We start from the raw sequence: 24,466 nt of genomic DNA, 5'->3' as shown, positions 1-24,466 counted from the left end.
AGACACATGCCTGTCCTGTAGTATGTGTTCAATAAATCACTCCCAAGCCAGGAAGTGCCACAGCCTGTCCCCTTTATGGCCCCCACTGGCCCTCTGAGGGTTCTGCAGATGAAGGGGTTCTGGAGGCGAGGTAGGGCCTAAAGGAGAGATGGTGCTCCAGGTGGGAGGCACTGAGAGAAGACCGGTAAGGTCTGCATCGTGGTTCCATCTGCCCTGTCGACGTGCTTTGAGCGTCTTACGTTGTCTTTCCTCCCTTCCTTCCCCCGGGGCCTCTCTCTGCTCCCGTCTCCCCTCCATGTGCTACAGGTGAAGGCCACCATATACCTGACCTACCTACGGGCTGTAGGGGCTCCCCTCTGCCTCTACGTACTCTTCCTCTTCCTCTGCCAGCAAGTGGCCTCCTTCTGCTGCAGCTACTGGCTGAGCCTGTGGGCGGACGACCCCACTGTGGACGGGCGGCAGACGCAGGCGGCTTTGCGGGGCTGGGTCTTCGGGCTCCTGGGCTGCCTCCAAGGTACCCCTCCCCGGGCCCTCCTCACCCTCCATCCTCCCAGCCCCCTCCGAGGTGTTCAGGACTCCCTGGTCCTCCCGTCCCTGGCTTACCCTGTCCTTCCTGCACATCCATGCGAACATCCTGGATCCAAGTGCAGACCTGCATCCTTCAGATAAGGCGTGGGGGAGTGGGGACACTGCACATTCCCCCTCTCCTGGAGCCCCAGAGTCTGTATCTGGCTCATCAGCAAATAAATGCAGGATCTTGGCCCCCAGCTGTTGGGGGCAGCTGAGGACTCGGGTGGGGACAGACCAACCGCGGTGTTTGGATGGGCCAGGGATAAAATCTGCCCCACCCCAGCAACAGGGAGGGAAGTGAGCCGCATCCCAAGCACATGAATCAGCATTGGGAAGAAGGGGGTATATCAGTTTCCCAGGGCTGACAGAAATGACCACAAACTTGGTAGCTTAGAACAATAGAAACATATCTCTCACAGTCCTGAAGCCAGAAGCCCACCACCAAGATCTCAGCAGGACTGGGTCCCATGCCTCTCTCCCAGCTTCTGTTAGGGGCCAGCAATCCTTAGCTTATAGTATCTGTACCTGTCTTCACATCACCTTCTCTGTGTCTCTGGATGTCTTCTCTTCTCAGAAGGACACCAGTCATTGGATTTAGAACCCACCCTAAACCCAGGGTGATACCATCTCAAGATCTTTCACTTAAAAACATCGCCAAAGAGCCTATTCCCAAATAAGGTCACATTCTGAGGTTCCTGGTGGACTTGAGTTTGCAGGGTGGGGAGGCACACTATTCAACCTACTACAGGGTGGTTCCATCAAGGGATTGTCAAGGTGGTCACATCATAAGATGGCCACCATGGGGTGGATGGGGGGTGGTCTCAGCTCTCCTGCTCTGACACCCTCTCTCTCTCCCCAGCCCTTGGGCTGTTTGCCTCCATGGCCATGGTGCTCCTAGGGGGGATCCGGGCATCCAGACGGCTTTTCCAGAGACTTCTATGGGATGTGGTGCTATCTCCCATTGGCTTCTTTGAGCGGACCCCCTTCGGGAACCTGCTGAATCACTTCTCCAAGGAGACAGACATCGTTGATGTGGACATCCCTGACAAAGTCCGGTCGTTGCTGATTTATGTCTTCGGACTCCTGGAGGTCATTCTGGCGGTGACGGTGGTCACCCCGCTGGCTGCTGTGGTCATCCTGCCAGTGCTGGTTCTCTATGCTGGGTTTCAGGTAGGAGAGATTGAGCAGGTTCCCGGGGCCAGCCCACGGCACCTCGGCCAGTCCCCTGTCTCTGGGCAGGATTCGTTGTAGGAGCTTCTGCCCAGTGGGCATCTGGGGAGAATCCCTAGAAGAATTCCCAGAGGCAGAGACACCACAATTTGTTTCCAACATCCTATACTCATCTCTGTCTCCCAGATGTCCACATCAAAGTTCTTAGTAGCTAACGTCGCGTCCTGCTACTACTGAAATCCGCTTCATCTTTCCCAATGATCTAGAAACCAAGAAGGCATTGCAAGATCTCAAAGAATGTGGTATTAGGTTTGACTCTTCCTGTTGCCCGAGCAATTGTTTCATTAGCTTTAAACGAAAGGACGGGATCTAATGGCTTACATTCCTGAAGTGCAGTGGGCCAGTGGTCGCCAGGACGCTGTCCCTCTCTCCGGATCTTCGTTCCATGGGTCTCCAAGTGTGGCCTCAGACCAACAGCGTCAGTACCAGCTGGGAGCTAGTTAGAAACGCATGTTCTCGGGCCCCACCCAAGACCTACCGACGCAGACACTGTGAAAATGGAGCGCAGAAATCTGGGTTTTCACAGATCCTCCAGGTCCTTCTGATGCATGCTAATGTTTGAGAACCACTGGCTTTAGCTCTGCTTGGCCTGAGGTTGCACACACTCTCTTTCCGGGGGCAGGCCCGGTGGCCCCTGGCCACCCTAGGCTCACAGCCCCAACACAAAGTCACCTGCTCTCCAGCTCAGCATGCATAGGTCAGTCCCAGGAAAGATTAGACTTGCCGGATGGGGGGGTAGGGACGTGTGTTTATCCCAGGGCTCATCACAGCCACCCAAGGGATGGCATATACTCCAATCGGCTAGGCTGTGCCGTGCCAGCCCTCCGTGACTGGGTCCCACGGTTGAACTCCACCCCCCCCAAGCCCTGCCCCAGGAAATCAGAAATAGAGCAGAAAAAACCCACAACCACCACTGTCTTCTCTCTGTCCTCTTGACTTGAGGAGGGGCAGCTTTGGGGGCAGGCAGAGGTGGGTCTGAATCCAGGCCCTGCCACTTGCTTGCCGTAGAGACCCGAAGCAGCTGCTTTGTCCGTCCGGGCCTTGGGTGTTCTCATCTGTAAACTGTGAAGCCCACTAACGCCCACCTTGCATTCATAAATGGTATTTGTAAAGGGCCTAGCACACAGCCTGGGTGTTCAGCAAATGCCAGTCCTCCCTGCCTGCACACAAATGGCAACTCAAACCAAATAACGCTGCATATTATTTGTGCATTGTTACGTTGCCAGCACCTGGCATGGAAGCTCCAGTTAAGGGAATGAGTTCCACTTGGCCAACTGCCTTCCGTGTCCTTTATGGTTTTGTTCCCACAGTGACTGGGCCCTAAGGGAAGCCCTCAGAGCTGGGAATGAGACATTCACACCAGAGGAGTGATTTCTCAATCCTGGCTGTGCATGAGAATCACCCAGAGGGTTTTTTAAAAACATACTGGGGCCAAGGTGACCCCGCCAGAGATTCCGATTTACTCGTCCTGGGCTGGGTCACGGGAGGGTTTTAGAGCTTCCCAGGTGATCTTAAAAAGAACCACGTAACTCTGATCCTGCAAGGAAATGGGAGCCCAGAGAGGGGAAGCAACTAGCCCAAGGTCACAGAGCAAGCTGGTAGCAGAGCCTGGTTGGAAAGTCTGTCCTTGGGGCTCCCTGTGCTTCTCACACTCCCCATCGGTGTCTGTGACTTCTCCCCTCCGCACCTGTCCCACTGTAGAGCCTGTACGTGGCCAGCCTATGCCAGCTCAGACGCCTTGAGTCAGCCAGACACTCGCGTGTGTGTTCCCATGTGGCTGAGACCTTCCAGGGCAACGCAGTGGTCAGAGCCTTCCAGGCCCAGTGCCCCTTCGTGGCTCAGAATGACACAAACGTGGACGAAAGCCAGAGAGTCAGTTTCCCACGGCTGGTGGCTGAGAGGTAGGACGAGCCTGGGGGCAGAGAAGACACTGTACTCCATCTCTGTCCCCATAGAGTGAACCGAGGGTCATACTGTGTGGCCAGAGAGATCAAGCGGCCTGCCCAAGGTCACACAGCAAGGCAGGGATAAAACCGAGGCTGCATACCATGGGTGCACTCAGCTCGCGCCGTGAGCAGATGGAACGTGGCCTGCCGAGTCCCCAGCAGCAGGTGGGCGGGAGGTAGAGATGCCAGCAAAAGGGAAGAAGCCTCTGTGCTCAGGCCACTGGACTCTTGCCTTGCTGAGAGAGCAGCTCTACAAGCCTCCTCAGCCTCCTTTCGGGAATGCAGGCTTTGAGCACAGACAGCCTGGGCTCCAGTCCCAGCTCTGCAACTTCCTCGCTGGGCGATCTTGGGCAAGTTACATACATCTCTGAGCCTCATTTGTCAAAGTGGGATGGCTTTCATGGGGTGGCTATCAGGATTCAGTAAATACACTCAGCTAATACTTGTAACAAGCTTACTACATGCCCAACACGGTTCTGGGCACTCTACATGGATTTATTCCCTTAGTCCTATTAACAACTCACGAGGCAGAGACCATTCCAGAGATGGTGAATCTCAGGCACAGAGAGATTTAGGAACTTGCCCCGGGCCGCGCAGCAAATACGTGGTGGACTCAGGCTTTGAACCCAGGTGCCATGGTGTGGAGAGGGCCAAGCACACAGTAGGCACTCAGTAAATGCGAATTCCTTCCTCCTTTGTGCCCCAGGTCCCTGGCCAGCTGATTGGCTGTGGGCAATGTCTCACCCCCACATGCCTTCTGGGTGACCTGGCCTGCCTCTTCCTGGGGCCCCAGCCTAGGGAGGAAAGAACTTATGAACATTTAGAAAGCGCCTACTATGTGGAAGGCCCCCTGATTTCCGTGCTATGTATAGCACATCTCATTTAATCCTCTCAACTGTAAGGAGCCAGACGTTACCTCATTGCACAGATGAGTAAACTGGAGTTTAAAGAAACAAAGGGACTGTCTCAAGGTCAGCCGTCTAGGAAGTGGCTTATTTACTCACTTGTTGGCTGCTTCATTGGAAATTCATGACCTGTTGAAAAGGTTCATGCTTTCTGGTATCAGTCAGGGCGATGTGGCTTCCAAGACTTGTTAATGTGTATACCTAACTCTTCTGAGCCTTAGTGTCCTCACCTGTCAAATGGGGACAACCCCACTCTGGGGGGTTGTTTGGAGAACAAAATATTATATATAGTAAAGCCCAGAGCTCCCTGAAGACAGGGATTCTAAAACTGGATCACGCTGTGTCTTCAGTGCCTCTGGCATGCACGGCATACAGTAGATGCTTAATACATGTTTGTTGAATGAATGAATGGTAGAGTAGGAATCCAGTTGGAGGGGTTGCATATTTATTCATGCACTCAATATATTCGCCATTGAGCATCTACTATGTGCTGGGTCCCGTGCTAGGTACTGGGGACAGAGTCATGAACGAGACAAAGCCAATGCCCACGCTGAGCTCACAACCTGCCGATGGAGACTGATGGTCAAGGGCTGAGTAAATAGTTTTATTATAAAGAATGGTAACTGTTATGAAGTTATCAGTTACATGTGAGAGAGAAAGGAGGGAGCAGTCCAGGAGGGCTCTTAGAGGAGGCGACGTTCGAGCCGACTTGGGCAAGAAGATAAGATGGAGGTTGGGTTCAGGCAGGGGGAAGCACAAGGGATATGGCCAGGCATATCCCAGGGACAGAAAACTGGCACCTACTGTGTGCCAGGCTCTGAGCTGGGCACAGGTGAGACAGGAAATCATCAACCTCCCCCACCCACTAAGCTTGGGTGGGGTCTGGAGTGTGGAGGGACCACTGCTGGGACCCCTGTGGGACTCAAGCTGGCACGATGACCGGACCCTGAGCCCAGAGAAGCAAGTCCTGCAGACAGGGCCCCCCGCTGACAGGGCTCTTACCTGCCTCCCCTCTCAGGTGGCTGGCTGCCAACATAGAGCTGCTGGGAAACGTGCTGGTGTTGGCGGCCTCCGTGTGTGCCGTGCTGAGGAAGGCCCACCTTAGCGCCAGCCTCGTGGGCTTCTCGGTGTCTGCCACCCTCCAGGTACTCCCAACACCCAAAACAGACCCCTGCCAGGGGGACCTTCCAGGAGCGAGTCCAAACTACCAACCCGTGAGGAAAATACAGCTCTACAGAAGCTTAGCTGGGGGGACCTTCCTGGACCTTGGGCCAGAGTCTTCCCTCACAAAGCCTCAGTGTGTGCATCTGAAAAATGGGGCAGTCATCTCTTCATCTCACACATTGTAAAGACTAGTTGAGATAAGGTATATAGGGATAAGCTATATAGAGAGTGCCTTGCTAAATTTTATTAACTATTAATAACAATATCTAATGTCAGATCATATGTATGAGGGAAAAAAATATATACCTAAGTAGCATTCTTTATGAATGAAGCATTGTTCTCACAGCTTTACAAATATTAACTCATTTAACTCTGCCCACAACCCCATCAGGGATCCTCTCATTATCCTCATTTTACAATGAGGCAAAATGATGGGAAAATCCGGGGATAGAAACCTCTCAGAACGGAAGTCAGTGGGCCTGGGTCCTGCTGTGTGTCCTTGGGAGGGCCACGCACCCTCTCTGGTCCTATCTCCCCACCTGTATCAAGATGGGTTGGACAGGCTCCTTTCTACTCTGCATGGAAGGCATTGGGGGGGAGGGGGTGTCCTGGTGGCTGCAGTCAAATCCCATCCCCTTGTCTGTCCCAGGACCTGGGTGATTGTCTGCAGGGGGGCTGAGGCAAGCCTGCGGGGTGGCCTTGCAGAAGCTGGCCTGACATGCCTTCTCGTGCCTTCTCCCACCAGATGACGCAGACGCTACAGTGGGCTGTTCGCAGCTGGACGGACCTGGAGAGTAGCATCATGTCAGTGGAGCGGATGAAAGACTATGACCAGACGCCCAAGGAGGTGACGGGGGTGGGGGGGTGCGGGAGGTGGGGGGGCTGGGGGGGTGGGGGGTGAGCCCGGCTCTAGATCTGCTCCAGGCGTGCAGGCCCCGAGCCCCGCGGGCTGCACCTGCAGTCAGGGCCAACATAGCAGTACCAGTTCAGAGCAGAGTGTGTGGAACCAGGACAAATCCTGGTTCCTGGGCTTCTTCACTTGGGCAGAGCAGGTCCTGCTTCTGAGTGGGGGGGGGGGGACCATGAGTGACAGTGGCAGGACACGTGCATGCTAGCAACACGACAGAGGCGTCCCAGCGAGATCACAGCCACGCGGCAAGCCTGCAGTGTAGGCGTTGGGGGTGGGGGGGGCGTGAGACCCCGCAGGGAAGGACGGCGGGGCAGGCCCACCGGAGGCACTCCATTTGCGCCCACTGCTCTTACTGGCCCCCTGATACCTCCAGGGCGTGGAGGGCATGTTCAAGGTCCCGGGAAGAGCCAGCGGCAGCTAATGCCCCCTACGGCGCAGTCTCGTCCTGCTTGCAAAGGTGAAGGGGCATGTCTACCCCTTCTAGAGGAAGAGAGACTATTATTTGACAATTAATAATGGCTAATAATAATGGGACGCCTGGGTGGCTCAGTCGGTGGAGCGTCTGCCTTCGGCTCAGGTCATGATCCCGGGGTCCTGGGGTCGAGTCCCGCATTGGGCTCCCTGCTCTGCTGGGAGCCTGCTTCTCCCTCTGCCTCTGCCTCTCTCTCTCTCTATCTCTCATGAATAAATAAATAAAATCTTAAAAAAATAATAATAATAATGGCTAATAATAATAATAATAAAAGAGTAGCCAATACCAGCATTATTTTTATAATCCCAGATATTATTTGTTTTTCGCTCTGCTGTGTTCCATGCCCCCTACCACCCTGTAAAAAAGCAGTAAATATGCCCATCTTGCAGAAGAGGAAACTGAACCTCAAAGAGGTGGGCCATTTCGTGAGACACCTCGGAGAGATGCTCCTCTGACCCCGTGTCCCCTCCTGCCCCAGGCGCCCTGGAGGCTGCCCACCTGTGCCGCCCGGTCCCCCTGGCCTCACGGGGGGCAGATCGAGTTCCGGAACTTTGGGCTGAGATACCAACCTGAGCTCCCACTGGCCGTCCGGGGTGTGTCCTTCAAGATCCACGCCGGAGAGAAGGTGAGCGGCTCTTCCATGTCTTCCTCCTCATGGAGGCCAGGCGCAGGGTGAGCAATGCCTCCTCCACACCCCACTTCAGCTCCCCTCGTCTGCAGACCCACCACACCCTAACCGAACCTACAGTCTTCCCCAAACCTGCCGCCATCTTGGTGAGATGCACCGCCCACCCACCTTGGTGTCCCAGACGAGGAGGCATCTCCCCGACTCCCTTCTTTCTTTTTGCCTCTGATATTAGTTGAATACCTACTATGTGCCGGGGCAGAGGGCGGAATGCTCCACGTACCTTATCCCGTTGGCCTGGGCTCAGTTCCTGGCTTTGCCATGGCTGACCTTGGGCAAGTCACTTCAGGTCTTGATCCCAGTTTTTCCATCTGTAAAATTGGAAATCATAGTGTCACTCTCCTAGAGCTGTTGTGAAGCTTAACTGAATTAATACATGGGGACACTGTCTGGAACAGGGCCTGGCACATCGCCAGGGCTGCAGAAATGTTTACCAGTGCTTTTATTCATTATCATTTGCAGTTTTACTCTGACAACAACCCTAGGTGGAAGCGCTAGGATTATCCCATTTTACAGATGTTTAGCCCATGGACTCCCCACCCAGGCACACTTCCTTCCTGCCTTTCCCCGGACGGCTCCAGGCCCCTAACTGAGCCCCCAGTTTCCCGTTTCATCACCTCCAGCCTGTTTTCCTATGATCTTTATCCCGGCATGTTGTTCCTCTGCTTGGGACCTTCCATCTGCTCCCAGCTTCCCTTAGAAGAAAGCCCAAACTCCTGAGCTTGGCATTAAAGGCTATGCCCAAGTCTCCGTGTATTGCCCTGTTGGGGCTTAGCCAACACGGTGGAGTAGCCGCCTCACTGGGCCAGGTGGGCACCCAGTGCTGCCCTCGGGGAGTTTACAGTCTAGCACTTAGTGTGGTTGACTTGGAATCTTCCCCCTCCCCAAACTCTTACTCATCCTTCAAGATGCCACTCAAGAATCCCCTCCACCATGAAGCCTTCTCTGATTACCCCATTAACTACCCCCATCCCAGGCAGCTTCAGGTCCAGAGTTTGATTATAGAGGGGGCTTGTTCATCCCACTGTATTCAAATGAAGTATGCTCAGTTGCACTATTTCCCATACCACCCAGGGAGCTCTTTGGAGCAAGGACTCCTTCATTTCTGTATTCCTGGTGGCTAGAACAGTGCCTGTCCTACAATGGGTGACACGTGTCATTCACTTCTTAAACAAATCGTGCCGGACCTCCACGAGTGTCAGACATTGAGAATGCAACAGTAAATGCTGACGGAGGATGGGGGGGCAGCGGGGGCAGAAGGTAATGATGTCCAGAAAGAAGGTTGGATAGAATGGGATGAGTATATGGAAAGGTAATCAGATGAAAGGACAGAGGGACAGATGGAAGGACGATCCATCAAAGGATGATGGATAGACGGATGGATCTTGGGTGCAGGGGAAAGACCTCGTAGAGATGCCCAGGGACCCTCCGGCCCATGGCCTGCCTTCGTCTGGTCGGGCCTGGTCAGAACGAGCCTCGCCTCCCATCCCCTGACAGGTGGGCATCGTTGGCAGGACGGGGGCCGGGAAGTCCTCCCTGGCCGGGGGCCTCCTGCGGCTCCTGGAGGCGGCCGAGGGGGGGATTTGGATCGACGGGGTCCCCATCGCCCACGTGGGGCTGCACACGCTGCGGTCCAGGATCACCATCATCCCCCAGGTGAGGTCTGGGGGGAACGGGGTGGGCAGAGGTGAGAGGCACGGCCAGGCCCGGCTCTGACCCTCTGCCCCCTTCTGGCCAGGACTCGGCGCTGTTCCCCGGCTCTCTGCGGATGAACCTGGACATACTGAATGAGCACACGGATGAGGCCATCTGGGAAGCCTTGGAGACCGTGCAGCTCAGAGCCGTGGTGGCCAGCCTGCCGGGCCAGCTGCAGTATGAGTGGGCCGAGCAAGGTCACAGCCTGAGGTAGGCTTGCCCCCCCCAACCCCGACTGGGGTCAGCCCGGGGCTAATGTGCCCTGGAAGTCAGCCCCATTCAGTCAGTACTCAGTTTGAACCTGTCGCTTATCAGCAATCCCAAACACCAACACAGGCTCTGAGTAGCCAGGTTCTTTTTCCTACATTCAGTCCCTAAATGTATCTGGGCGACAAAACCCAACCTGTAATTACCCACACAAGGCTACTTACGGTCTCTCTTTATCCCACTCAGCATTTATTTTGCTGCAAAAGTATGGTCTTTGATATTGGTGCTTAACCACACGCTCACTGGGGTATTGAGTAACATATGGTGTATGTTTTTTTTGTTTTGTTTTGTTTTGTTTTGAGACAGAGAGAGCATGCGCATGTGAGTGAGGCTGGGAGGGACAGAGGGAGAAGGAGAGAGAAAATCTCAAGCAGGCTCCACGCCCAGCGCAGAGCCCAAGGCAGGGCTCGATCTCATGACCCTGAGATCATGACCTGGGCCCAAATCAAGAGTCAGACGCCTAACCGACTGAGCCTCCCAGGTGCTCCTGGCCTATGCCTTTTTAAAGAAATTTTAATTGTGGTAAAATACACATAAAATTGAGCATCTTTACCATGTTTTAATGTACGACTGATAATGTTGAGTACATCCCCACCACTGTGTAACCCATCTCCAGGACTTTGTCATCTTGCAAAACTGAAACCCTATACCCATTAAAGAAGCAGTTCCCTATTTTCCCCAGCCTGCAGCCCCCGGCAGCCGCCATTCTGCTGTTTCTAGGAATTTGGCGACTCTGGGTCTCTCATTTAAATGGCTGGCTTATTTCACTCAGCACAATGTTCTCCACGTTGTAGCAGGTGTCAGAACTTCCTTTTTGAGACTGAATGATACTCCATTGTATAGATAGACCACATCTTTTTTATCCATTCATTCATTGATGGATACTTGGGTTGCTTCCACCTTTTGGCTACTGTGAATAATGCTGCCAGGTGTATGGTGTGTGCTTTTTTTCAAAACCAAGACATTCTGGGGGTGGCTGGGTGGCTCAGTCGGTTAAGCATGGCAGGAAAGAGCCCCAGACACCCTTGGGTCTTGAGGGTAAGGGGTCTCACAGACCGTGTGAACTCGAGCCTCAACTTCCCTGTCTGTAATTAGAGTAGGAGAAGCCTCCGGTGCTGAGGGCTTTCTCCGTGGCAAGCAGACCGCTGAGCACTTTATGGGACTTATATTGTCCTCGCACCCTCAGTAGTCACAAGACTCAATACAGTAACCACCTTGGTGGTCACTGTGAGAAGTGACCCAGCATATGCACACGCACACCCTCATGTGTCCGGCACAAGGTGAAAACCCCAGAATGGAAACAGAAATAGCCGTTTCACTGCTGGGGAAACTGAGGCACCGGGGTTTGAATGTCTTGCCTCGAGTCACCCTGCTCAAAAATGGCAGGATGGGGATTCCTACCAGCTCGTGGACCAGGGACCGACCCACATGTAGACGTGCATGTGCACACACACATCCCCAACTTCTGAAGCTGTTGGGGGAAACCCCATCTGTGGGCAGACCCTGCCCATCCTGACGTGCAGGCACACCAGTGTCTGGCCTGACCCTCCCACTCATTCCCAGTGTGGGCCAGAAGCAGCTGCTGTGTCTGGCGAGGGCCCTTCTCCGGAAAACCCGGATCCTCATCCTGGATGAGGCCACGGCCGCCGTGGACCCAGGCACGGAGCTCCAGATGCAGGCCGCCCTCGGCAGCTGGTTCGCCCGGTGCACGGTGCTGCTCATCGCCCACCGCCTGTGCTCTGTGATGGACTGCGCCAGGTACGCACCCCTCTCCCGGCTGGCCCTCGGAGGCTCCCCCGGCCCCCGCCACCCCTGCAGTGGCAGAGGAAGCGGCAGGGTTTAGAGACGGAGGGGCGCTGGAATGGATTAGCGAGTGCCCACTCTACGGGAGGCAGAACTGATGCCCCGAGGGGAAGGGAGGGGCCAAGGACTCATGCCCAGCTGATGCTTCCGCCCTGCTTGTCAGGGTCAGGAAACTGCAGGGAAGGCCAGACTCTTCTGGAACAGACACGCAGGGCTTTCGGCGGCAGAGCGCCCGGGCCGACTGGGCTGGTAAGAGCTGCTCGTTTCCCTCTACCCTGCAGGGTGCTCGTCATGGACAAGGGGCAGATGGCAGAGAGTGGCAGCCCAGCCCAGCTGCTGGCCCAGAAGGGCCTGTTTTACAGGCTGGCGCAGGAATCGGGCCTGGTCTGAGCCCTCAACTCTCGCCTTGTCGTACCAGCCCAGAGAGACTGCTGTGCCCTGGGGGTGCCAGGGACCCAGGGGTCATCGGTTGGCACCGCTCTCTGGGAGGAAAATGGCAGAGGAAGTGGCCAACCGTCACAGACCTGGGAGGACACAGCAATGCCCAGGTCGGTCTGATCAGGGCTCATCCAGCCTCGTCCACCCCGGAGCTGAAGTTGCTGGTGGCTCTCCGCGCTGGCTGCCCAGGGGCCTCACCCGAGGGGCTCAAAAACCCACCCATGCCCGGGCTCCACCACAGACCCTGAAAATCAACATCCCCGGGGCTGGGGCTGGGGCTGGGGCTGGCGGGGGAGGGGTGGAGCATGTACCTTTTACAAATTACCCTCTTTATTTTGAGATGGTTGTAGATGGACAAGCAATTATAAGAAATATTCCAGAAAGTTCCCGGGTAGCCTTACTCTGTTTCCCCCAATAACAACATCCTGAAAAACAGTAGTACAGTATCATAACCAGAATAGTGATATCGGTACCATTGGCCGATGCTGTTCGGATTTCCCCACTTTTACTTGGATTTGTGCATGTGCACGCACACATGTGTCTCTGGACAAGCTTCTGCACCTGCCACCACCAGTCAGGATGCCGAGCACGGCCAGTACCACCAGGACACCTCCGGTCACCATGTTGTGACCGTACCCACCTTCCTCCCGCCCGCAACCAGGCGCTGATGCGCTCTCCATTCTGGTAAGTATTTTTAAAGCTCCTCATAGGATTCCAGGGAATTCCACACCTCCTGCTGCTGCCCCTCCACCCTCGTAGGTGAGCCCCAAGGAGCGTCTTGTCTGAACCGACACACAAGCCGACTCCCCAGCCCCCCCACCAAGAACAGGCCGGCCCCCCACACCAGCACCTTCAGTGCCAAAAACAAGATTTGCGGAGCCAGGGACTCCCGGGCCCCCCACGGAAGAATTTGCTCAGGGCACACATTGCACGTGTGTGAAAGACCAAATTCTAGCTCCTGGGGGTGGGCGGCTGGGGGGTGGGGGGGGAGGCCCACCAGCAGGTGCATCAGCCGGGAGTGTCCTCCGGAGACTGTTGGAAGCCCCAGGTCCGCGGCAGAGATGGGCCGGGTCTTGCCCACCGTCCAGGGGAGGCACCAGCACGGCATGCCATGGGGCTCAGCCCATCTCCCTCCGCAGTCGCAAAGCTGATACAGCGCGGCTGAAGCCGGCTGCAGGCGTGGGCCAAGAGGGACCAGAGTCTAAAATAGCCAAGCCTGAGGTCACACAGACATGCAGCATGAGAACAAGTCCACGCCTTGGATGAGAACTTTCTGGCAGCCCAGGGTTCTGCCGTGACCTCATGGCATCGCTGCAGGGATAAAGTTAATACGTGCAAGCGTCTGAGCTGAGCTAGGCACAAATACGTGCTCAATCAACTTTCATTATTAGTGTCAATACTGTTCTGCTTGAGGAGCTCCTCGGGTCCTCCGTGGGGCAGAGAGTATACACGCCAGAGTTTTTTTTAACTGCATCGCTACTGACGTGGGGTTGATGATTCTGGGTCATGCACCGTGGGATGCTCGGCAGCATCCCTGGCCTCTCACTAGATGCCAATCACAATGCCACCTATTGTGACAAGATGTCTCCAGACGCTGCCAAGTGTCCCCTGGGGGATCAGTCACCCAGTTGAGAGGGACTGGGCTAAGCCAACCCACCGATCACCCAGATACACGGACAGTGGCCGTGTTGGTGTATCAGGAAGGGCCTGAGGACACCCACCCACCCTGTCCTAGCCATGTCACAGGGATCTTACGCTGTTCCATCCAGTGGAGGGTTTTCAGCCCAGAGAAAACTAAATCTAGATCTAATTGCAGCTTCTACATCCCTCTGCCAAGGTGTGGCCAAAAGCTCATTTGGATGCCTTCCAAGTGGGGTCAGAGGGCTGCATCCCTTGCCGGCCCCCAGTCCTGTCTCTGAAGGGCCGGCCCCACCATTACTAGCACCTACCAACTCCGTTTTGGAAAGGTGGAAAATGAGGCCCAGAGAGCTCACATGACCTTGGCATGCCAAGGTCACCGGGCTTGTAAGTGGCGGAGCGGGCCGGTGAGGGTGAGGGGGATCTGTCCCGGGTCTATTTAACACCACAGCCCAAGGCATCGCGTGGGGGATCCTGCCCAACTTGGAAGGACAGGAAGGGACCAGGCGCAGCACTTTGCACTTTGCTTGGAGCGGGGCCCCTGACATCCGGGCACACGGACCGCAGGCAAAAGTGGTAGCCGCTGTTTGGCAAACGCACTCAGGGTCCTTCGAGGCTTTTTCACGGACAGAGGAGCGGGTGCTATGGAAGCCAGCACTAATGAGGGTGCCAGGGGCGGCGCACCACGGCTCCCCAGAGACCGTGCCGAAGGCCCGCTGGGAGACAGCTACAGGGAAAGTCACGTACAGACCTGTGGTCAGTGCCTGCCTCGGTCGGTTCTTCATCCTCCCGTGTCCCCTCGCGTCACTGCCGACGCTCACCAAGCTCACCAAGCTCACCAAGCCCTGCCCCGATGCCCGCCACAGCCTTTCAGTGAATCCTTACAATGGGGGGAGGAAGGGAGCAGGGTTATCACCTTACTAGGATGCTTTCCTGAGGCCCCTTTCACGGAGAAAATGCAGGGATCTGAACCCGGGTGGCCTGGCGCCAGAGCCCACGACCTAACCACTGACCTGCCTCGTGCACACTCCTTTAGCTCTAGAACATCAGCTCGCTGACAGCTGAATTCCACTCTGGCAGCAACACCCTCCCCCACCCCCCCCCACCAGAAGGGAAGGAATGGGCTCCTTTCCTTCTTGACACAAGGGATTTGTTCACATGCGTTCACGGTGTCTCCCAGCATCCGGCACGGTGCACAGCACGTGGGAGTGTTCAATAAGTGACGATTGCATGGATGGACGGACGGCTGGATGGATATCAGGATGGCTGGATAGACGGACAAATGAATGAATGAAAGCCATCACCACGTAGGACGGTGTCCAGAGGGCCAGATGTGGCGCTGGGTGCTTTACCTGCATCGGCTTCCATCCTCACACCCACCTGGCCAGATGGACACAATGATCCCAGCTGTACCAATGAAGAAACCACAGCTCCTGAAAGGCAGGTTCTAGAGGCCCCAATGACGTCACACTTGGCCCAGGGCCCGGCACGGCGAGCTCAGTGTTGGATCAGAGAAGGCAGTCACCGGGGGCGAGCTATGGGCCCGGGGTGGGCATTCATTACGGAGTAAGGCGATCAGAGCCTTGCTCTTGCGGAGCCGCTACTGTGAAAGAAACAGGACAGCGACCAGCCACGCTGACATCTGGGGCAGAGGGAAGACCCGGAGGCGGGACAGTGCCCAGCATGCTGGAAGGACAGCAGAGGGGCTTTGTGGCTGGAGGGCCCTGCGAGATGGCCAGAGGGGAGCTGGGGGCCCCCAGAGGTTACGGGAAGCCGGGGTGTGCAGGGAAGCTGGCTGCCGCCAGACACGGGGACCACTGGAGGGTTCTGATGGAGGGTTTTTAAAGGCACACGATGCTGCTGGGTGGAGAACAGACTGTACTAGGGGGAAGTGGGGTGGCCAGGGCAGCAGGGAGATCGCTGAGGTGGTAGTCACAGGGGCACGAGACAGGGACCCGCGTGGCAGCAACTGGAGGGCAGAGAAGTGGTCAGATTGTGAGTACTTTGCTGGAATGTGCTGTGGGACCCACGCAGGAAGCATCACGCCTGTTCCCCGCTCCGCTCTGGCCTGGGGGTCCGTTCCCACAGGAGTGAGGCTAAGCACCGAGCCCAGGGCCGGGCACCCGGGAGGGGGCCCCCCTTGCTCCTTCCACGGCATCGAAGCGCTTACCCCTGCCCCAGCCTCGGGGCTTCGGACCCCACCCTCTCCGGGGTTAAGGCTGCACACGGTCTCCTCTTCAGGAAGCAGCATGAGCTTGAACCCAGGCCCACGACCCTCCTGAGCACCGGCTGTCCCATGGCGCATGCCCACGAGGCACACACCAGGTCGCACACTTGGGACACCTGGTTAGGATCTGACCTGGGACCTCACCCCTAAAACTGACCCCCCACATGGCATATCCAAATACTTCCCTTCTAATGGGAACAAGCTGACCGGCCTCTCTCTACTGAGCACGACCACGCTCCGGGCGACACGGCAGGATGCCCGCTCTGCGCGGCTACTCGGGGCCTGCTTTCAGGGCGCAGCACGGATGGTTTGCTCCCCAAACACGGCAACTCTTCATGAGCAAGACTCACGCAGTGCAAACTCAGAAACCCAACACGCCAGCCTCACTTCCCCGCTAGCCACGACTCCAGAGACCACGGGAACGACCACTAGGGGAGGTACTACTCTTCCTTCCTCCCCCTGCCATCTCCCAGCTTCCTTTGCGGTGGGGCTGGGGCCACGTGACTGACTCTGGCCACTGGGCTGAGTGGAACGGATTTGTGTCGCTTCCGGTTTGGGGCACTTAAGAACGGGGGTGCGTCATCCTGGTGCCCGCTTTCCCCTCCCCTGCGGTGCCGGTCTCCGCAAGCCAGCCCTTGGGAGGTGTGATGCTGTAAGACCACAACAGCCTGGGTCTCTCCGTTGCTGCAGGGAAGACAGGGACCCTAGAGAGGATCTGACGCTCATCAAAAAATGCCTGAGTCAGAAATACACCCAGGTGTTCGTTTCCTAAGCGTTACGGCTGATTTGCTACCACAGCACAGCCTGGCCGACCTAACACAGTTTCTCAGCTAACTTTGGCCACATGGGACTTTTGCCTGGCTTGTGTCTTAGACGACCAAGGTCGTGCGTGCCACAAACCATCACTGCTCATCAGCACAACAATCCCGCGGGGCAGGTCAGCCCCGTTTTATAGACGAGGCAGCTGCAGCAGAGACGTCCAGTGACTCATTGCAGGGTCATCCGGTCAGCAAACCGCAAGGGCAGGGCTCAAGCCCAGGCTCTGTCCACCGTGCCATGCCGACTCCCCACTGAACCCCACTGGAGTCTTCACCTCTCAGGTCCCGTTCCTGGACAAGAGCTCCCACTGGAGACAACGGGTTTGCCAAAGACAAAGAACAGAAGCAGGCAAGAGCGTAACCCCATCCTGACTTCTGAAGGACGTGGCAGAACCCGCAGCTAACGCCCCAAAGAAAACAACAATTGTTGAGTAAGAAACAAAATATTTTTTTTTTACTGTAAATTATTTGCAAATGTTCACGTTTCCAGTGTAAGTCTTTAGAAAAAGATCCCCAAGAAAAACTTGGTTTATCTAATGTGAAAGAATGGTATAACTTACAAAAAAATAAATATGTATTTCCACCTAAAAGAAAAAAGATGCTTCTCTGGATGTGAAGTCAGCAATGCAATTCATAGCGAGTATGAATCCTGGAGCAGCAGTGACCTTCCTCTGCGTTTTGGGTCTCGCTTTGGTCTCCGAGAAACCGAGAAGGACTCTGCTTCTCCATTTTCCTCCAGGAACACGTGGACCACCTGTCACCTGCCGGCCGACGTGGCTGGGAATCCCTGGGAATGCCGCTCCTCAACCAACACCTCCTCCCAAGAAATTAAACTCTTGAGACCGTTTTTCCCCCCTGGAGCAGCACTTAAAGCCAAAAAAACAAAACAAAATAAAACTAAACAAAAAAAGAAAAAGCCATCACTGATATCTGTGAATGGGTCCTTTTCTTGTCCTGGAAGAGACTCGGTCATGAAATGTCGAGTTCTCCACACTGCCATCCTTCAAGCCACCCAGATGCCAAGGGCGAGGAAAAAAAATCTAACCACACAGAGGAGACTCAACGGGGCCCTTTTCAGTCCCAACCGGCCGCACCTGGGAGGTACCTAGCACTCTTGGCCTTGACCGCTTCATCACCATCGACAGATCTTCTCTCTCAGGGACTAGGGCAGTAAAGCCATCCTAGCGATGGGTAGAAAGAGGGAGCGAGGAAAGCAAGAAGACTGGAGTGGATGAGGAGCGGAGCGGCCGGGCTGGGGAGTTGGTACTGAGATGATCTCCAGGTCCAGACAGCCTGGAAGTCCCGCCGAGTCCCGTCGGTGAGAAGTCCGGGGATGTGGAGGCTGCCCCTGGCCTGGGAGGCGAGTACCGGGAGAGCAGGGCTGGGACGTGGGTTCCCAGTGTCTGAGCGCCTGGAAGACCAGATGGTTGGTAAGAGGAGTGTCCGTGGCCCTCAGGGTACTGCCTGAGGGGAGAGTAATCTTCCCAGGCCCCTCACTCCCACCTGCAGCCCCAAGGAGACAAAGCACACTGGGGGATGCCGGGGGCCGGGGAGCTTCTCAAAGATGGAATCCGTTGACTTTGGCTGGAGAGATCTGAGGCAGTTGGCTGGATTTGGTCACTAGCATTATTTTATGAAACCACTTTCTCTGGCAGTCTGGCTGCCAAAACCTCCTCACGGAGCACCAAGAGCATGAGCGTGCGTTCCCGGGGGCCTGAGAATATATGTGCGTCTTGCAGGGGCCACGGAGGCAAGGGCGGGAGTGTTCTGGGTGGGCTGCATCTCTGTGTCTCTCCTGCTTCTTCACGGCCAATTCCAGTTCGGGGGCCAGACGGTGGCTGCTTTTGAGTTTTGGTTTTAGGGGTTGTTTTTTTTTTTCTCTTTTTTTTTTGGTTTCAGTATACAGGAGGCTTGGGTTCCCAAGGACGGTGCCTCAGTACGTCACCCCCGGACACTGGCGTGTCAGCCCTGCAATTCTGACCAGATGCACCAGCTCTGTGGCTCACACCAGGCCAGCATCTTTGGCCATGCTGTAGAAAAGACCTCTCTGCTGCAGGAGGTCAGAGGGCCGGCCGCACTCCCGGATCTCTCCCTTGTCCAGGACGATGACCCTGCAAGAGGAGGAGACACAGACGTGAGGCGAAGGGAAGGGGTCTGCATCTTGTGCCCCCAAAGAGCCACCCGAACAAATCCCTGCTTTGGGTCAGGCCCCTAACACCTTCTGTTAGGACTCCTGCAGTAGCCTTCCAACTGGCTGCCATCCTTGATCCCTTCCGGTCAAAGTCCTGGGATGCTTACCCCGGGAAGGGCTCTCACCTTTTCTACTTCGTTCCCAGCACCACGTGCTTTCGTGTGCTCATGTGCTTATTGTCTGTGTCCGCACCCAGCCCCTGACTGACCGCGAAGGTCCCTCAGGCAGGCTCCCTGGCTGATACCTCCTTGCTGAGGCCCTAGTGCCTAGAATAGGGCCGAGAATGTGGTGGGCACTCCACCCGTGTGTGCACTGAATACATGATGGAGGGCGTCAGAAATACCCAGGGGGAAGAGAGGGCTGTCCCTAGACACAGGATGGTGCCGAGATACAGGATGGTGCCGGCAGGGTCACCTCGTGTAGTCCATGATGGTGTTGAGCCGGTGTGCAATGGTGAGCACGGTGCAGTCCTCAAACTGCGTCCGGATGGTCGACTGGATGAGGTCGTCCGTTTCGAGGTCCACGGCCGCCGTGGCCTCATCCAACACGAGGATCTTGGTCTTCCGCAGCAGAGCCCGGGCCAGACACACAAGCTGGCGCTGCCCGACGCTGGACCAGGAGGAAAAGGCCAGGGGACAGAGGGTCAAAACCAGCCCCGACCCTGAGCCCCGGCCGGAGCTGGGAGAAGAGGGAGGGGGCACTAGGTGTTGCCACGACCAGGAGCGCCCCGCGCCCTGCGCCCGCACCCGACGTCAGCGGTGGCTCAGGACGTCCCAGCTGTGGAGCCGGAGCCGGGCTCAGCGGGGATATCCCAAATGTGTGGCCAGCTCAGCATGGGCCACGGGACAGGTAACAGATGGCCCCGTATCTGTGCCTTCTGGAGGGTCCTCCCACTTGACCCTGGACTCAACCACGTGTCTCGCTGTGGTCAACGGGATGCCGGCCGACGAGGCCACCGGAGGCTCGCAGACGGAACACGCACCCCCACCATCGCCATTGACAACACACATGGGCTGGTCGCTGCGGGATGAGGGCCGTGCGCAGCCGAGCCGACCTGCCCCGGGGACCCCCAGCCATAGAAGGGGGCCGAGAAGAGCACGGCCACCTGGCTGACCACCCCAAGGGTCTGAGCAGCCGAACACATCTGAGGATTGGTGGTTGGCTGTCACAGGGGTGGACGAGGCATGAAGGACACTGGAGCAGGGCTCGGGTTCCCTGCAACACCAGGCAGTCACACTGTAGTTGCCGGGTCATGGGGGGATCCTGGGGATCCTGGGACAAGGGCCAGGACAGCTGGGGCAGCGGGTGGTGACTCAAAGAACTCAGAAAAGTGCCATTTACTGACCAAGAGAGAAGCCTTTCAATAGTTGAGCAGTCCTGCTCAATTGACTAAACCCGGTGTAAGAAAAGAACCACATCGGCCATCCTGGTTTTATACCTCATGGTACAACGAGCCTGGACTGAAGCCCACTTTACAGATGCTGAAATCGAGGCTATAAGAAGTGAAGAGAAAATGGCTCATCCGTGGTAGAGCTGGGACTCAAACCCAGGCCTGACACAGATGCAGGAGGACAGACTCTTCAAACACCTCGACGGAGGTGAAGCCGAGGAGACCCGGTCAGGGCCTCACATCCCTGCTTACCTCAGGTTCTCCCCGCCTTCCGCACACTCGTGGTTTAGCTTGTCGGGAAGGGCAGACACGAAGTCCTTCAGGTGAGCCAGCTCCAGGGACGTCCAGACTTCCTCATCTGAGTACTGGCTGAATGGGTCCAGGTTCATGCGGAGGGTACCCGAGAACAAAACAGGGTCCTGTTCGAGAAAAGATGGCAGACGGCAGGTGAGGCTCACGTCATGATGCCTGCACCCGGGGCAAACAGGTGCGACGTGAACAGTTCTGGCCAGAATCGCTCAAGATGGTGTTCCAGAGTTCCTTGGAATCACTATTTCTGGAGATGTTAGTAATGGGGGGCAAAGGTTTGGAAAATCCTGGGTTAAGTGAAATAAAATAAGTTTCTTTTGGGAAAACTTCCCAGAGTCTCCAATACACGGAAACTTCCGGTGGGGAGAAGCAGCATGGGTAATTCCTAATCATAAAGTACTATGGATTCCTCCCTGTTCCCTGCCTCCAAAGGAGAATCTTAGAAAAAAATTTTAGGGAAAATAACACGACCAGGCAACACATGAGGGAATCACACCTACAGAAATCAGTCTAGAAAATTCCTATTTCTCGCCTGGCTCTTGAGAGGCTTATTCTTGTCCTGAGTGAAGCCAGCAGGAGTGAAGGAATGATACCCGGTTAATTCCCACTGTTACTTATATGCTAAGGGGAGATTCAGTGGCAAAGAAACAGTATCATTTCAATGAGAAGGATTAAAATAATAAAGTAGGAATACATTTATATTTGTCCTGAAAACATACCTACATCTCTCTCACTGCCCCCCACTCATGCCCTTGGTATACCCAGACCCCACCTGCGGGATGATGGTGATCTTAAAGCGCAGATCGTGCAGGCCGATCTTGGCAATGTTGATGTCGTCGATAACGATCTCCCCCTCAGCAGACTCGTTGATCCGAAATAAGCCCAGGGTCAGGGATGACTTCCCAGCTCCCGTCCGCCCCACAATGCCGACCTGTGGGACAGGAAGGGCCCAGGGTGAGGTGGGAATCCTAGCGTCTAGGGGTTGCCTCCCACCTGCCCCCACACAAGGCCCATGTTTCAGGTGTCTGCCCTAAAGCAATTCAGTCATCTGGTCGACCTGACGCCCACCACATTCCTCCCCGTCAGCAGCTTCCCAGGGACGCTCCTTCAGGGACTGTATGAAGGGTCAAGAAGGACTTCCTTCTCTGTGCCACCTCTTTTGATAAATTAAAATGATATTCAGCTCTTTTGATAAGTTAGTATAGACCTCCCAAAGAGACAGGGCTCAGGGAGAAGGGATTTTCAATAAAGCCCTATTATTTTCAACTCTAGATAATGTTAATAATCGGGTATTTTCCCCCATACTGTTTTTCAGTCCTTTGATGGTGAGTTTTCCATCCTGAGCTGTCGAAGTAGCTTAAAGATTCAAGCAGATCCCCCCTGCATACCTGCTCCCTCCAACCCAGCTGCAGGAGCAACGAGAGGTTATGGACAGGACCCAGTCTCCACTCATCCTCCCTTGAGGAAACGGGGCTCCCTGCTCCGTGGCCAATGACTGACATTCCTGACATCCAATTATAACTCTCCCCTTCTCGTCTGGGGTCTTGAAAGGCAGGCTTCCTCCAGCCTCTAACAGAATTGTCACACAGCAGAGTCTCATGATGGAACATAAGCCATGAAGCCTCAGTGAGAACACAATCCACTCTGTTCTTACCCTTGGTAGAAGTTAGAGAAATTATCTCATGGGAACGAAACATTCTGAGCCTTGGGGTAGGAACAGTTTAGCAAACACATATGTGTTTAGCAAACATGTATGTTCAGAGATGAAAGAGACTCTGTCCTCTGCCAGACAGCCAGGAAGACCCTTCGTCTGATTCCTGAGGGTCTAAGGGTCTCAACAGCAAAGACATCTTCCAGCAACAGCTTGGGACTAGGGATATATTCCAGAATTCTGACAACTTCACATATTCACTGAGCCGTCCCTAGTAGTGACAATGGCATCTTTCCATTCTAGAGGTGGCAAACTCGAATTCCTTCAGGGGCCAAGTAGGCACAAAAGTGAGATGGGAGGTGACTGGGTGAGCTTGGAGGCTCTCATCTTGTCTACAAAGAACCAGGCAGGGAGTATAAGCCCAGTGCTGCTAGATGTTTATCTTTCTTTCTTTTTTTTTTTTTTTTTAAGATTTTTATTTTTTTATTTGAGAGAGAGCACATGAGAGCGGGGAGGGTCAGAGAGAGAAGCAGACTCCCTGCCAAGCAGGGAGCCCGATGCGGGACTCGATCCAGGGACTCCAGGATCATGACCTGAGCTGAAGGCAGTCGGCCAACCGAGCCACCCAGGCGCCCCATAGATGTTTAATCTTTCAAGAAAAGCAGGAAGTTGGGGTGCCTAGGAGGCTCAGTCGGTTAGGTATCCAATCCTTAGTTTCGGTTCAGATCATGATCTCAGGGTCATGAGATTGAGCCCCCACACTGGGTGTGGAGCCTGCCTAGGAATCTCTCCCTCCCTCTGCCCTTCCTCCCACCACCGTTGCACATGCTCGCTCGCTCAAAAAAGACAAAAAAAAGGGGGCAGGAAATGGATTTTTATATAAGACATACCAGATTTTTCAGTATTTGCAACAGATTCAGATTTTTTTCAAAACATACCCGCGGGCCTCATCTGGCTCCCTGCTAACAGTATGCAATGTGGCTGGGACACTCTAGCAGCTTCTACTTCCACAAGCCCATCTCAGAAAAGGCCACTCTACCCCATGGAATCGGACTGTGATAAACTGGGGAAATGATGCGCCTGGTTGCACCTGCCTGGTTGCAAGCGATGCCCCGCTATGAACGGTCAGGGGGACGAGGAGCACCCACCTTTTCCCCTCCATCAATGGTGACGTTGATGTGCTTGAGAACCAAGTCCAGGTTTTCTCGGTATCGCAGGCCATAGTCACGGAATTCTACTCGGCCCACCTGAGGCCAGGTGCTGGGCGGAGTCATTTCCTGGACTTGCCAAGGAGCCTGTGATGGGGCAGGATAAGGAATCTTCGGTCCGTCTCAGCAGCCTAAGGCTACCGGCAAGCCGGCTGCACATCCCCTCTGACCCCTCTCCCTCCCTCTGGCTCACTCTGCTCCCCACGCGGCTGCACTGTTTCTAAACCGCACCTGTGCGCCCCCCGCTCCTGGGGCCCTGCACCCTGCCTGGAAGGCTCTTCCCCCATCTCCCCTCTGCGCATGCTCCCTCACGTGCTGCTGATCTCGGGCCACTGAGATCACCCCCTGGCTCTGTGCCCTCTATCCCCTCCCCTGCTCCATTCTCCCTCACACCGCATGGCACCTCCTAGCACTTGAGGTGTGTTTTTATTTGCTTATTGTGCTTCGCATGCCCCTGGAATGTCCACTCTAGGAAGACAGGTTCGTTCACTGTTCACTGCCATGCTCCAGCCCCTACAGCACACAACAGGGACTCCAAGAATATTTACGGATTGATTCGATCAATGAGTGGTCTTGTCTGGACAGACAAAAGGGTAGAGGTGTTACTCCAAACGCCTCCTACGTGTGGAGGGCAACTATAAAAGCAATGGCTAATGCTTTTAAAGAGCACGGTCACATGACCTCATTTAATCCTCACTACAGTCCCATGAGTGGGGTCCTTGCATGTGAGGAAACTGACACAGAGAGGGTAAGTAACTTGCCCAAGGTCACACAGCTCTTATTTCTGAAGGGCTTCTTAGTTCAGTTCAACATTTCCTTAGCGCTACAACTGGACGTGCTCTGGGCCGGGCTTGGGGCTAGCTTGTGGAAAGCTCAGGAATGGAGAGGACAAAAGACAGCGTTCATCCTTTCTCCCCCATAAACTTGCTATATTAATTTTTTTTCAACA

The 24,466-nt window shown here is 55.2% G+C and overlaps 2 protein-coding genes and 1 long non-coding RNA gene across 6 annotated transcripts in view; 1 reads left to right on the top strand and 2 right to left on the bottom strand.

The window, feature by feature from the left end:
* The window catches only part of ABCC6 (ATP binding cassette subfamily C member 6), a 47,221-nt gene extending 34,671 nt beyond the window's left edge, over window positions 1–12,550 (top strand). Inside the window, exons 22-31 of the mRNA XM_045875049.3 lie at window positions 307–514; window positions 1,430–1,740; window positions 3,502–3,701; window positions 5,670–5,796; window positions 6,561–6,662; window positions 7,676–7,822; window positions 9,380–9,538; window positions 9,621–9,787; window positions 11,408–11,602; window positions 11,929–12,550. Of these exons, the coding sequence (XP_045731005.1) occupies window positions 307–514; window positions 1,430–1,740; window positions 3,502–3,701; window positions 5,670–5,796; window positions 6,561–6,662; window positions 7,676–7,822; window positions 9,380–9,538; window positions 9,621–9,787; window positions 11,408–11,602; window positions 11,929–12,037 (1,725 nt within the window). The 3' untranslated portion in view covers window positions 12,038–12,550. The remainder of the gene's footprint in view (window positions 1–306; window positions 515–1,429; window positions 1,741–3,501; window positions 3,702–5,669; window positions 5,797–6,560; window positions 6,663–7,675; window positions 7,823–9,379; window positions 9,539–9,620; window positions 9,788–11,407; window positions 11,603–11,928) is intronic.
* Window positions 6,469–9,327, bottom strand: LOC123844492 (uncharacterized). The gene is made up of 3 exons (XR_006790790.3): window positions 8,106–9,327; window positions 7,767–7,848; window positions 6,469–6,602 (listed from the first exon to the last, which is right to left on the bottom strand). It is a non-coding gene; the product is annotated as an uncharacterized LOC123844492 (long non-coding RNA).
* Window positions 12,551–14,840: 2,290 nt separating the features above from the next.
* The window catches only part of ABCC1 (ATP binding cassette subfamily C member 1 (ABCC1 blood group)), a 134,731-nt gene continuing 125,105 nt past the window's right edge, over window positions 14,841–24,466 (bottom strand). For 2 of the 4 annotated variants that reach the window (XM_054507526.2, XM_064592584.1), the window contains 5 exons: window positions 23,458–23,604; window positions 21,431–21,589; window positions 20,602–20,768; window positions 19,374–19,568; window positions 15,104–18,879 (listed from right to left, as the gene is read on the bottom strand). In XM_054507526.2, coding sequence (XP_054363501.1) covers window positions 18,771–18,879; window positions 19,374–19,568; window positions 20,602–20,768; window positions 21,431–21,589; window positions 23,458–23,604 — 777 coding nt within the window. In that variant the 3' untranslated portion in view covers window positions 15,104–18,770. Of the gene's footprint in view, window positions 18,880–19,373; window positions 19,569–20,601; window positions 20,769–21,430; window positions 21,590–23,457; window positions 23,605–24,466 lie in introns of those variants that run through there. The other 2 variants (XM_045875048.3, XR_006790789.3) reach the window with 2 other exon arrangements.

This window comes from Mirounga angustirostris, unplaced genomic scaffold, assembly GCF_029215605.1.
Source record: "Mirounga angustirostris isolate CCGP_5_RB_7025 unplaced genomic scaffold, mMirAng1.0.hap1 SCAF_5, whole genome shotgun sequence".
Lineage (NCBI taxonomy): Eukaryota > Metazoa > Chordata > Mammalia > Carnivora > Phocidae > Mirounga > Mirounga angustirostris.
The sequence above is the reverse complement of the archived record's forward strand: the minus strand, read 5'-3'. Positions and strand labels throughout refer to the sequence as shown.